The 14,575-nt window shown below is 38.7% G+C and overlaps 1 protein-coding gene across 2 annotated transcripts in view; it reads right to left on the bottom strand.

Annotated features, from left to right (window-relative positions):
• LOC102217423 (high affinity nerve growth factor receptor) overlaps positions 1-11,264 on the bottom strand; it is a 35,475-nt gene extending 24,211 nt beyond the window's left edge. For both annotated transcript variants that reach the window (XM_014469803.2, XM_023330912.1), the window contains exons 1-6: positions 10,929-11,264; positions 6,383-6,457; positions 6,059-6,130; positions 2,670-2,738; positions 1,102-1,256; positions 748-890 (exon numbers count right to left, since the gene is read on the bottom strand). In XM_014469803.2, the coding sequence (XP_014325289.1) occupies positions 748-890; positions 1,102-1,256; positions 2,670-2,738; positions 6,059-6,130; positions 6,383-6,457; positions 10,929-11,125 (711 nt within the window). In that variant the 5' untranslated portion in view covers positions 11,126-11,264. The remainder of the gene's footprint in view (positions 1-747; positions 891-1,101; positions 1,257-2,669; positions 2,739-6,058; positions 6,131-6,382; positions 6,458-10,928) is intronic.
• Positions 11,265-14,575: the final 3,311 nt, after the last annotated feature.

Here is a 14,575-nt window from a genome sequence, read left to right on the forward strand (position 1 = left end):
CAGCTGATCCACTGGGCCTCTTTGAGGGCACATGCAAATCTGTGTGGCTTAGTCATCAGAGAGCATAAAACTGGACTGGCCACATTGGCCTCATGCCAGGGCTACAACCTCATGAGATCCACAATGGGTTGGCAGCGCCCCAAGTACGTGATTTTACTGCTCTTGGCACCAGAGATGACAAAAGCAACATGACTGGTCAATACTCTGACTTCCCCCGATAAAGAATTTTATCATGCAGTTGCAATAAAAAAGCTTGGTGATAAATTATGCACCTTGCTCTTTGAACGTGGAGTCCAGCATATGCTGAAGTCCCTTCTACAGTAGAGCAAAAGAGAGCACGACCCGACAAGTTGCTCCCAGAATTGGATATGCTGGTTGTTGGGAGACTGAAGCTAAGTTTTCAGGCTAGATATACTGTACATGCTACCTGTAGCAGCCAAGCTGAAAGTTGGTAGAGGACCAGAAATGCACTCCACAGATTGCTACAAATTAAACATTGTTTCTCTTAGAAGCAGCATTATTGTGGTAGGGCTTGGAAATCAGCACTGAAAAATCTTCTTTTGACTAACATGAAAGCAGCTGCATCATAATTGGTTAAAATGACATTTTCAAGTATTTATCCACATTAAATGGAAGTGAACTTTTCACTTCCAGGTATTCTCTTCAATATTTCACTCCAAAACTGAATTCAACAAAACTAGCAGTATTTTGCATAAATACAGACAATGTCCTAAAAATCCTTCCTACCTGGACAGTAAAGTTAGATGCAAGTTCTTTCGTTTGCCACATCACTTTGGGGGTGGGACTTCCTGTCACCTGGCATTCAACCATGAGGTTTCCTCCCTCTCTGGTCTTCAATTGTGATGCGTAAATGGTCACCTCAGGCAAACCTGGGATCAGCACAGAAAGCAGGATGAGCATGGGTTAGCACTGTCGTGGTAAACTGGCAAATGTTTTGAAATACGAATAGTTAATATTCTCAAGTGTACTGGATTAGGGCTTGTGATTTTAAGCGATGGATGATCAAACCCATCATCAAAGGTTAAATAGCTTCATTCCCACAAAAGAAATGTGAAGCATCATAACAAAAATACAACTCACTGCAATTATCGATCTCCAAAGAACTGAGGGATAATTCCTCATCGTTGGACAAGCAAAACAGCATCTGGCTGTCGATGTCGCCACGATCCTCGTTCTGCCACTGCTGCAGCCAGAAGAGGTCACATGAGCAGACGAGAGGGTTGTCCCTTAAAATCCTGAAAGATAAAAGCACATGAACAGGTGGTGGCTTCAGATTTGACAAATAACTCTTCAGGATTTAAATTATTCAGGGCAGCAAGAGCTCAAACAACTAAATGTTTTCCAGTAACCTCATCCATCCACTCACCCAGATATCCAGCTTCTCCTGGGGAATACCAAGGTATTCACTGATCAGAAGCTCTTTTGAGCAAGGAAGACTTGAGTCTCTACCAGAGTTTACATATCCGCACCCAAAATCAGGCATTCAGGTAGCATCCTAATCAGAACCTCAAACCTCTGTCTATGGAAAGGATGGCTCTAATCTAAGCTCCCATTGAATGATCATTCATTTGGGTTGAATCTCATGTTGAAGTCTTCCATTCTTTGAGCCATGACCCATAACGTATGACCACATATACTGTAATGGTTATACGTTGAGCATGTTGAGAACTTTGGCTTTTTGCACAACTTTCTTGCTTACTAAAAACCAAGCTGACAAAAAACCTGATCAACACTTTGATTACCAGAGATGAGGCTCCAATCCAACTCACCATTTATATAACCAAGAACTGTTCCTCCGCTTGAGGTAGAGACTCATGTCTAACTAATAAGGAGCATTCTGCCTTTATAAGCAGAAGGAAAGATGGACAATAGACTGTAATCCATTGATCAAGAACACATTTTCTCTTTGGACTTGTTTGATCAAAGGTGTTTAAAAGAATTCTCCAAGTGACAGGTGAACCTCAGATCCAGCAGAAGCAACTATTATCCAATAGTTCAGATCTTTATGTTGCCTTTTTTCATGGCAGTTTGCTCATCCAGTAAAAAGAGAGTTTGTGGACTGGTCCTGTGAGTCGGGTTCCAGGTTTGATTTTACAGGTCAACTATTTTTTTGACCAAAGCAAGAGCTCTGACTTCTTGGTGGGGTTGGATTCTTTTAGGATTCCCCTTCATCACCAAGCCTTTTGTGGTGTTGATGGACAGGACCTGAAGTTGTAGCTGGTTTGGGAAGTTCTATGTCTCACTTAGTCTTTTTGCAGATGACATAGTTCTGTTAGTTATTTAAGCCATGACCTTCAATATGCACTAGACTAATCTGAAGTGAGATGCCTTTTTATCACTTAATGATTCAAATATCTGTGATGAAAAGCTACTGGAAACAGGCACCAGCTCCCCAGTAATGCTGCACGGATAAAGAAGGTATGAACAATGAACGGATGAAAGAAAGTCTAAAGAAACAACATCTTTGGAAATGCCTCATCAACCAGTAATCCCTTAAAAATGACAAGAATGTCTCACTGTTTGGAGGGAAATTAAAAAAAGAGGCATGAATAGTATGGTTGAGTCAAATTTTCATTCGCAAGTAATAAATGTTCTGACACCTTTAATCGGGTTCAGTTTAACTTTTGCAGAAGTTGAAGATGACTCACAGGTTGAGCAGAGGCAGAAAATGAAACACTCTCCAGCTGATGTGCTCCAGAAAGTTCGACGCCAGGTTCCTGCAAAACAAAACGAAAAAACGCAGAAGCTTTTACAGTTCAATAAACAAAACTGCTGCAAGTTCTGATTCTGCCTGCACATATCAGCCATTTCAAAGCGGAACGAGAAAGAAAAAGATCAACTGAAAGATCCTTAGTTTTGTCTTTTTAATTTTTTTTACATTTGCTTCCTTGTGGGTTTCACAAGAAATATAAATTTTTCCCAGAAGACAAACTGAAAGGAGCGAGCTCTCTCATATTTTTTCAACCCTGGTACTGTGTAGGAGTCAAGTCAAGCTGGGAGCTGATTGCTTACCTTCAGAACAATATGTACCTGCTTTGAATTACACACAGTGGAAAACGTTAATGCATCCAAATTGGTTCTTATCAATTACCCCGGCAAGTATTTCACAACGACTGGGACCAGCGTTCATGAGCCCACCGCAGCAGACCTCTGTTCACTGCTCAGTGCATTAGGTAATTAGCCCTCAGTCACAAACAGTTCTTGGTACAGAAATGCTGTTCTGCTGCAGAACTGCATTTGGAAAAAAGTCCATCTCAAACTTTCATCATGACTCAAATATGTCAGCAATAACGCAATGAACTGAGTGCAGTTGATCGTTCTGAGTTTGAACATAAAAATTCAAACTTATGAACACAAATGAAATGCACCAGCAATGTTTAAACCTAATATGAATCAATAATGCTGACACTAAAGCATTTCTTGCTACTTTACTTGTCAATTTGTTTTGTTAAATCAATAAAGATAAAAAAGTATCTGACATAAAATAGTAATTTAGCTCAAACTTTTTCAGAATAGGTGATTCCCATGGAGTTACAAACTAAAGACTTGTAGTAAGTAGAGGATCGACTGAAGGTTGATAGGATTCTGTTCATCCTTCAAAACATGTATCAGTTTTTGTAGGATTTATTTAATACCCATTTCTGAATTTTTAAGCTAGAATCATATAAAAGTACCCAAGTGTTACTACATTTTAGCATTGAAACATATACTAATTAAGGCCAAAACATTTGCTTCAAGGCTCTTTTTCATATTACAAATGTAAAAAAGGATAAAATCAGACTTTTTTATATATATATATATATAAATTGCTTTAAAGCTAATTAGGTTAGTTGTCTTCATTACTAACATAAACACATTTGTCACTGTTTTTGTGATAAAAAAAAAAAGATCAACATTTGTCAAGATGGTCAGTGCTTTAAGTCGATAAAAATAAATGCTGGAACTCCTCTTAATGTCAGACAAATATGGGACAGAAACATGGGTAATATTTTTATGTCGATAAAGCTGCTATAAACATCAAAGGAGCTTAACATCAAATGTTCTTTAGAAAAAATATGACGAAACTGTTTTTGAGATCTCTTAGTGCCTCAATATAATGTTAGAAGTTCAAGTTCTGAATTTCTCTGATTAATTTCATTATTAAATTTGTCTTCACAAAACAAGCTTAGGGTCAGAACATATTATTAAAATTTAAATGTTTAAAAAGTTAATTTCTCCATGTAATATATCTAGTATATAAAGCATTCATAAAAATAAACTTTCAAAAAGATTTTTTAAAAAACACCATGAACTCATTCACTGGTTACGTGCACTAACCTTTCAGTTTAACAGTTTAGCCATTATTTTTGAATTTCCTGCTTAAGAAATCCGAAATACCTTTAGGGTTACTGAATCTTCATTCTTGCAGTATAAAATATAATACAACACTTTATCCTTAGTTTGCACCTTCAAGTGCTTTAATGGCCCAAAGATTGCAGTGTGAGCTTTTGGAAACATCATATTTGAGTCTGAAAACTTTAAAAAGGAAAGTTTGAAGGACTCCTGCAAGTGGAAATAATCCAAAAGAAAGAAAAACACAGAAAAATCATCAGAAAACCTGAAATGTATAAAAAGAAAATCCAACTGCTTGGAATAAAATTTCTGCACTAAAGTAATTGGTATGTTTTTGTCTTGCATATAGATAATTTGTTAATGTGAAGAAAACATTTATTATTGTGCCTCCCTTGTGTTATTACTGACACTATGCCACATATTTTTTGGTCAATCCTCTCAGGCCACTTAAATATCATCACAGCAGAGCTCAAATGATCCTCAGACTTTGAGAGGCTGTAAATAAACCTCCCTCAGAAGATGACAGAAAGCCACACTGGGGAGCGCGCATGGAAACCAATACATAATCACTGTGACAGGGCCAAGGGTTCAATTATTTGTTTTCCTTGCTCCCAAAAGTTCATGTCAGATGGGTTAGCCGTTGGGGCTTATCCATTACCGGCTCGATTCCTCCTCCAATCCACAGGGGGAGAGCGGAGCCGGGAATAGCAGCTCGATCTCTTTCAGCCACATAACAGCAGAAATGTTATCAAATCTGGGAGGTTTGAGTGTAGATCAGCGCACAAGGAGAAACTGGCTTAACCAGCTCTATGTTTTTAGCTTGCGTTCAGACCTTCCTAATCTTAGAAATACATCCATATCAGAAACCCCCACACTCCAGCCAAGCCTAGCTGGCCCCTCTCCCACAGTGAAATATTGATTAAGTGATAATGGACCCTTAGTGGAGTGTATTTATTATGCATCAGTTGTCGATAATCCGCCAAAGTGAGCGAGTAAAAGGTGACTGGTGGATGTCTTCTCCAATTTCTTGAGCATCCCAACCCCCCCACTACACCTCTTCAACCATCATCTGAAAACCCGCTTGTCTTTCAGAGAAACAGCACTGGACATGTTGCACACGCTCAGTAAAACGATGAGGACAAGATGGTGCCGATAAGCATCAGCTGTTCATGAATACACCGACCTGATGGTTTCATCTGATATGTTTCAGTGAAGCTGGGAGGCCAGACGGCTCAGAAGGAAAACAAAAGAAGACAATAATAATGTAGGTTAAAATAAACTGTTTGCTACAGGGTTTCCAGATTATCAGACAGCAACTTAATAACCTGTTTTTTATATAATGATGAGTAGTGTCCTGTAGATTTATAACCCTTCAGTTTTTTGTGTTTATCAAGTTGAAAGATCTGAGCTACATAAGAACAAAGTGAAGTGAAAGAAAACTGATGCATGAAAAACATGTTTTCCCATTTAGCTCCCTTAACTTCGATAATCCTGGATGAAAACATCAAACCTCTGAAAGAAAAATTTCTGAGAAACTCAAATATCAAGAAACCATTTTTTAATTAAAGAATTTAAGTTCATAATTTTAGAAGAGCAGACAGACTTAAGAAAATTAATATTTAAGAGGTGACCAGCAGGGATGAACAAGGAGAGCAGCAAACCGAACAAAACCACGTCATTTCTCATCATCAGTGAGGACACTTACACGTACTGCAGCTTCAGGTTGTTTTGGAAAGCATTTGCAGAAATGAACCTCAGTTTACATGATGTGACGGTTCTGAGAAGGAAAAAAAGAGAAAAATAAATATGAAAAGACAATACATGAACTTCAACAATCAGCATTTTGGTTTGACCTCATCCAACTTTTCTGGCATTTTAATGCAAATATAAGTGAGTAAATTCTGAGTAAAAATAAAAAAGGTGAGTTTTAATAAGAAACATAGATGGTTTCTCCGAGCTGAAAGGGTTGAATATTACTCAGAATTTGACCCTCATTGTTAGTTTGGAGGATAAAACATTAACTACTTACAGATTTTTCAGCTCTCTGTAGTTGGCAAGGTTGACCTCTGTTATGTTCTCCAGACCTGCTTGGTTTTCAATGTAGCTAATTAAATGGAAAAAACACAGGAAGATAGAAAACATGGAGATAAGACACAATTTCTCATGGCCTTGAGCTTTTGTTGTTGTTTGGCTAAATCGTTTGCAAATGGGGAAAAAAGAAAATAAGTACAAGACTTAAAAAGTGCAATTATTAAATTTTCTTGAGAAGGACAAAGTACTGTACACACTCAACACAAGAGGCTTTTTTGAGTTCAATGTCTAGTTCGGACAAACAACTGAAAAGGTTCAGATTTTCTTCTACTCTGAAGAAAATGGGTCAGAGTATAAAAGAACAGGCAGAAAAATAATACATCACTCTTCTTGGAGCAAGAAAACATGCATCAAAACTTTAAAGTAAGAGGTTGTTATAAATTACTTCGGTAACACTTTATTTGACGGGTTGTGAATAAGACTGTCATGACATCGTCATAAACATGACATAACATGAGTAAGTCTTCATGAATATTTATGACTGTTGTCATAAAGTGTCATTTGGTAAATCATTACACTTTTAATACAAAGTTGACATTATTCAAAATGTCTTCGTTATGACAACTTGACATTAACCAAGAAATCATGATTTGACATAAATTTGTTATAAAAGTGTTACCCTGCCAAGCTGCTTTTCTGGTCATTAATTTGTTTTGTAAGGCAATTTTCTTTCTTGTGCCAACATGTCTATCTATCAATGCTGATATGCAACAGTGTGATGGAGTTTGTTCTTGTTGTTCTAGTTTGGCTTTTCTAAAAACCAAAAGACTAACTTCTGACTTTTTTATGTTTCCCGCTAAAGAGATTCTCTTTTCTCTTTCTCTTTTCGACTGTATTCAGTCTAAAAGAGTAGACTGAATACAGGACACAATAACTGACAAAAACCAACAACCTCAAAGAATCAAAACCCAGAAACACAAAGGTGTACAGATTATCGGATTATAATTTTAACCTTAAAACTGTCAGATTTTAATAATTTGGGTTCGATCGTAATCGCAATCTAATTTTTCTGTAATCCATTAAAATATTTCATACCAATGAAATTTAAATTCATTAAATGGTTTCAAAAAATTATTTGCTCACAGATGGGAAGCATCTGTGAGCTACAGGGTTTCCAGATTATCAGACAGCAACTTAATAACCTGTTTTTTATATAATGATGAGTAGTGTCCTGTAGATTTATAACTCTTCAGTTTTTTGTATTTATCAAGTTGAAAGGATCATGTTTGGCTATAAGATATGAGTACAAATTGGCAAAGAGCTGAAGAAAACAAGACTACTGACTCCTCAGTTGCAATCAAAGAGCCCAGATATGAAGCAAATCTGCAGTTTTTCATCCCACAGAAACTGTGGCGATTGTGCAGTAGAGAAACTACAGAATGTTTCAATAAAGCTCATAGTGAGAAAGACGACAGAGAGTTAAACAACACAGACTGAATCTTTACCAGAGCTCCTGTCAAGGACACCGACACAACTACTGAGAGGAAAGCAGAGAGTTTGAGATGTAAAGTGGTTTTATTCCAGATAACAAAGCTAAACATGCAGCAGATCAGGAGGAGGGTAAAACTCTAACCGGTCTTTGGAAACAGGGCGTGGTTTGAGTCTGACCTCCTGACCTGGAGTGGGACGAGAACTTGAAGCGAACCAATCAAAACTGAACATAATTTGAAATTATCCTTCAAATTTAAACAGTAAATAAAGAATGTAGAAAATATTAAAAAATAGAAGCAACAACCCAAAACCTGTTCAAATCAGTAGCTTTAGTTTCAATTTCAGCATTTAGTTTCCTTTCTTCCAAATAAGTACAAGTCATCAGAAGTTTTATTTTTGGGGGGTTTATAAAGATGCAACTTTAGACTCTGAACAATACTGTCCTATCATGAACTTGAATATTTATCTTGCTAAATTAGGTCTGCAAAGCCTCAGATAGTTTGGAAATGTCCTTGAAAGAGTATTGAAGTGCAAAAAAATTGGCTTTCAAATCTCATTGCTGATGTCTTCCCGCCATGCCATTGTGCTCACACACACTTCACTTCAAACACACCTGTTTTTATGTTGATGGTAATCTGCTAATCAAAAGCAATTGATCAGTTAGATTTTCTTCTTAAATCCCATGAAAGCAGCTTGGTTTTTCACTAAATTCACATGCAGAAGCCTCTTTTTTGCATTAAGTTACTGATAACCAAAATTTGTTGTGCATTTGTTTACATCTGAGGGCAGATTTGTTCATTTTTCTTCTGTCTTTAGTCTAGCTTTTGCTGCCAATTTGTTGTTAATATTTCATTGCTACACTTAAATGTTGGGTTGTTTTTTAGATATTCGTTTTATTTTTTTGCCTGTATTCTTCTGGAACTGTTTTTTTGGGATGTGTCCCTGCTTGAAATGAGCTATAACTAAAGTTGACTGAAGGTGCAGCCTGCATTTCTCCCCCTCTGAAGTGTGAAGAGCGGAAGGCAGATATAAAGGGATTACATGAATGCAGATATTTTCTGTAGTGTGCTTGCTATACTTTCAACATGTGGCATTGTTTCAAGTTTCCACTTCCCTGATCGTCAGCTAACACACAAAACGTTTATGTTCATGTTTGATTGACCTGCGCTGCAGTAATGTGATTACAGGGCAGGTGGGCCCAGGATCGCCCATCGGCCTTACTTATTGGATTGAGGCAAGTGGGTTGTATATCATCTATTGTTCCTGGGTGGGGGCATTGACTGGCAATTCACAAAATTGAATTTACAACTCTGCGTATGATAAATTTCGGCCTCTGTTTTGCAGCTAATGGGCCCTTGTTTGTTCCACGCATCGCCTTTATTTCCCTGCACTGCCAGTACGCAGAATTGTTGTTGTTCGCTGGCATGTTGGAGCAGCTCGGTAAACAGAAGCCCGCTCTCTTATTGATTGAACATCTGAGAGAGACTGTCGAGTCTGAGCTCTGCGAAACAGGCTGCAGATACAAGGAAATGCCTCCGAGGCAGGAGAGAGAGGAGGAAAGAAGGAAGGAAAGAGGAAGAAAGTGGCATATAGGTGAAAGAAATTGGCAGCAAATTGACTTGCTCTGCCGAAAAAAGCGTTTCACAAATGTAGTTCCTTCTTAACAAGTGCTAATTGCTCCAATCCGGGTCCAGGAACAAAGAGAGAACAGCGTGTCGGTGCAGAGAGTGACATTTAGTTTTCCATGCTGGAGCTGATGGTGGGTTGCTTAATAATACAGCAGCTCTCTCTAAATCACAGGTGGTCACTTTCTGCTGCTTTTTCTGAGCAAAGTTTTAAAAAGCAGACGTTAAATAACAGTCTTCTGCCTGCAGACGTGCTGCTGCTGCTGCTGAGCGAGAATTCTCCAACCTTAGCCGGATTTGATTCAAACACCTTCCCACTGCGGTTAATCTGTCCATCAGGCAGGTAATTATACAAACACTGGCATGTTTGATTGCAAAGATGCACCGACATCAACGTAAACCAGCCTTTACAATGAGAGATCATCCTTTTTCTGCTTAGAAACTTAAAAGATAAAATTCACATTGAAACAATAGAAATATTAAATATCCTCTTCAATTTTGGCAAATCGCATATTTTAAGATGCAGATAGTTGTGGTTTGTTAATTTGAGAAACGTAATAGCCTTTAAATACAAAGATGTTGTCTATGAAAGCAAATGAAGTGCATTATTTTGTCTTAATTCCTGTTAAAAGTCCAAATTTTTACACGTTTACACTTGATAATAGCTACGCATTGCTAACATAAAAAGAAAAGTCTATCCTGAAATACTAAGATCAATCCGACAGAGTTGAGCTGAAACCTCATTAATATCTAAAAGCAACACTTTGAAAAACCTTAAGGCGAATCATCAGTTACTACAGGTTTGTCCCAACAGCAGAGAGACTAAAGTCCTTCAGGTCAGGACTGAAAACAGAACCGTTTTCCTGCAGAGGTCTGGGTTGTTTTCATCATGTCTCAAACTGTTTATGTGTTAAATTTGCAGTTTATAATGTCTTTCTTCTTAATTATGCTTAACTTTAATGTTTATTGTTCTGTTTAAATTCTTAAGTGTAATTATTTTAATCCCATTCCCTTTTTATTTTAATGTTAATCACATTAATTTGCCTATAAATGGGTCTATGCAACCAAACTTTCCTTACCTAAACGTCACAGTCTTGGGTAACAAGGAGTTTATGTTACATTGAGGAAACACAGCAATGCTGGTTTTAAATATGCAGATTAACCTTCAGTCAGATATAAAGAAGCGCTGTTCTAAATGCAAGTTGATTTTGGAATAATAATGAGGGTTTTCTACTATAAAAAGTTACTGGTTAGTGAGAAAACTACACAAAGTAAATCCAAATCACAGCTAAAAGTTGCAAAGACAACTAACTAAGACAATCTGAGCAACTTCATCACTAACTAGAAGTCAGAGAGAGGAGAATTCAACTTCAAGCTAACTTTAAATCATGTGGTTGCATGCTCACTCAGGTAGGAGTCCATACTCACATTTCCGTCACGTTCTCACTCTCTTGAAGCGCCAGTGGCGGGATACTGCTTATCCCATTGGGCTCCAGGCACTGCAGCATGGCAGAAGAGCACCGGCAAGCAGACGGGCATCCTCCCAAGGTGGGCGCAGGCGACAGGCTGAGCAGGACGAGCACCAGAGGCGAGAGGAGCGCCAGGGCCCTGGGAGCCACATCCATCTCTTTGTGGGAAGTATCGCCTGAGAGGGGAGCAGGAGTTGGTGTCTGAGGGCTTCACCTAATGAAGAGTTAATGAAGAGTGGTGGAGAGCTTCCCCACACTGCTCTCCAGCTGGTCAGGGTTTGATGGGGAGCCACAGCTGTACTGAGCAGCAGGAGGGGCAGGCACATGAGCAGGCTGAAGGCCCCTGGGGACATGCTGGTGGTGGGCTGGAGCTTCTCCTCTTTACCTCCCTCTCTTCTCGTCTCCTTCGCCATTCAGGGAGGAGCAACATATTAACATGGGCCAAAGTCACCAGACACCTCGGTGAGCGTGATAGGAGGTGGGAGGGGCTGGAGGTGAGGGTGTGTGAGCAGACCCAAGAAATCAGGGCTCTTCCTCCTGCAGCAGCAGCAGCAGCAGCAGCAGCATCGCTCTGCACTGATGATCACTGATTGTTTTAGAGTTCACCGCCAGAGATTACAGACAGATCTAATGCATGTTAAAATGGAAATGCTGCTTTAACGACAAGAAACACATTTAGACCTAAAGAGAAACGATCAAGAGTCACCATGCAGCTTCTGTTATTGCAGCTCAAAACTAGAAACCAGGCCTGAAACCTGGATGTAGTGATGGACCCTGACCTGAACATTCAGAGTCACATAAAGACAGTTGCAAAGTTGGCCTTCTATCACTTGAAGAACATTTCTAGAATTAGACGACTAATGTCTCAACAAAATCTAGAGAAATGCATCCAGTTGCATTGATTATTGCAAAAGTTACTGCCTAAAAAAAATAAAAATCAATCCTCTACCTGCAGCTGATCCCAAACACTAGAGACGTATCAACCCTCCTGATCTATCAGGTCTTCTGGTTCTGGCTCTGCTCTGCATCCCCAGAACCAGAACCAAACACGGAGAAACAACATTCAGCTTCTATGCACCACAAACCTGTAAAAATCTTCCAGAAAACTGCAAAACTGCCAAAACACTGAGTTCCTTCAAATCTAGACTAAAACTCACCTGTTTAGAGTTGCTTTTGAACCCTAATAAAAGAAACATTGATCAACACATTTGATGTGTATTAATGATTTCAACAATAGCACTTGACAAAATGCCATTTCCGTTCACATGTTTTCATGATGTAAAGCACTTTGCACTTCCTTGCTGCTGAAATGTGCCATACAAATAAACTTAAAAAGAAAAGGGAAACACTTCTGTCTTTATCATCATCAGCAATCACTGAAACGCAAACAATCCATGATCACCAAACTTCATTTGCTGGAAGCCCTGAGGCCTGATATACGAGCGCCTTACTACTAGTTATAAGAAAGCAATCCAACCTGAGAAGAGCTCAACCTGTCAGTGAATGTGGCCCAGTGAAGGTGGAGAACTCCAACACAGAGTTGATTGAAAAGGCAGATTTAAAAAAAAATACTTGCAGCAGTGTAGTGAATCAATAAAACAGAAAGAAACTGAAAACAAAGAAGAAGATAGACGTAAGGAGCCAATACCGAGACAAAAGAAGAGACACAGCAATTCAAGAGCAAACAGAGAAAACATGACGTATCATGTGAGCAGAATTCAGGTGTGAGGAACCAAGACATGGAGACGGAAAGACTAAAACTCCTGAACTGGACTTCAGTGAAACAGGAAGGACCAGACTACAAGTCACACTTTTTTTCAGTGTGGCTGGTTCCGCTACTTATGTTTTTCCGTCTCCGTAAGGCATTTTTTGGGTAGAGCGCCCAAAATTTTACTCAAGACAGAGTAGCACCACTTTAACATGTCTTTACACAAGTAACAGTAAAAAGTATCCATCCAAGAATTTACTCAATAAGAGTAAAAAAGTATTCCGTAATACTACTCAATCATTTAATATTTAAAAATGCGCAATTGAACTCTAATACAGACCAAAACAGTCCTGCAAACCTCGGTCTCGGTTTGGTTGAAGTTAACTCTGGTGCGGTTCGACTGCATATGTGCATGCTAAGCGGGTCGAAGTGGTTTAGTGGTTCTTGGTGCAGCGCCACCACAGGCGAGGAGGGGAACCGTTTGCTCAAAAGATTTGGTTCGTTTGACTCAGTGCAGCATGAAAGCAGCTGAAAAGGGAACAAATGTTACAATTATGGTTCCCAATATCTTACTACATAAAGAAATCTTAACAGTTGTTAAAACGTCAACACCAATGTCAAACTTAATTCAACTGAAAGTTTGCAAAATTTCCAAGTAAATTAACACTTTAGAATTTATTTTTTAGACATTTCAATTCAGGGAATTCTAAGTGTGCTAAACATTTTTAAAATGAGTAAAAACGCTGACGTGTTAACCCGAAAGTTAGCTCCATTATTAGCACTTTAGTGTATCAGCACAAGTGTGCCCAACACTGGATATTACTAACGAGACACCAATGGACACCATTAAAAGCAGAGTAACTGAGATAATTACTGGATTACTTATGTGAAACTCTGAGGTAACCCATGGAGTCCTTATTAAATCCCCAGGAATGAACTTATTTAGTTCCTATGGGGTCTTTACTGTGAGCTGGCACTTTAACTAAAACAAGCTGAGATGAGTCCATTTGGAAACTTCTTCTAAATTACGCTTTCATTCTATATTTTATTTGATTTCAATAAATCTCCTTTCCACATTGATATTTGAACTCTGCATGCCTTCACTGACCATCTGTCAACTGCAACTATCAATGTGGTGCAGAGACACGCCACTGTCCATCTCACATATGCTCTCTGTATGATCAGGGCTGGTTTCCTCCCCCGGGACACACACTGCGCCCCGCCCTCACCCCTCTTAGTCACTCTGCACATGAGCAGGGGTCAAAGTGTCCCGACCACAATTACTGACCATAAGCCAAATCCTCGGTTTTGCTGCTGTCATCAAAATTATCTGCAGGCTTAATTATGTTTCCTTTTACGCCTCCTTTTTCCTCGGCCTTAGCTCAGCAGATATGATGGAGAGACAAGGCACTCATTCACAGGGAAAGTGTGTGAGAGCTGATTGAAGCAGGAAAAAACAGCATGGGAAGGAACATACCATGCAAAACAAGCACATGCTAACAACATGCAATAAAAGCAGGATGCATCACCTGAGGATACTCATGTTCCTCCCATGTGTTCCAGGCTACATTAGGTAATTTACTGCACTTATTTACTTGTAACACATGTTAGCTGATTTATACATACTGTATGTCTTAAGGTTTTACAAAGCCAGAGAAATGTGTTATCCAGTGTGTGGGATTTCAGAGAAGGCCCTAAGTGGTTCAAGAGACAATAATAATAATATCTAACAACTTAATCAAATGACTAAAATATTAGTAATGTATGAAAATTATATAAAGCTTCTCCATAATACAACAGTGAAAAATTGGCCTGATTCTAGGTTTTCTTTCCTGTTCCTGGACAATGAAACGTCATAATTTATAGGTGTTTGGACTTTTAGTTTGATTTGTGTTTCT

Source organism: Xiphophorus maculatus, chromosome 3, assembly GCF_002775205.1.
Source record: "Xiphophorus maculatus strain JP 163 A chromosome 3, X_maculatus-5.0-male, whole genome shotgun sequence".
Taxonomy (NCBI): Eukaryota; Metazoa; Chordata; class Actinopteri; order Cyprinodontiformes; family Poeciliidae; genus Xiphophorus; species Xiphophorus maculatus.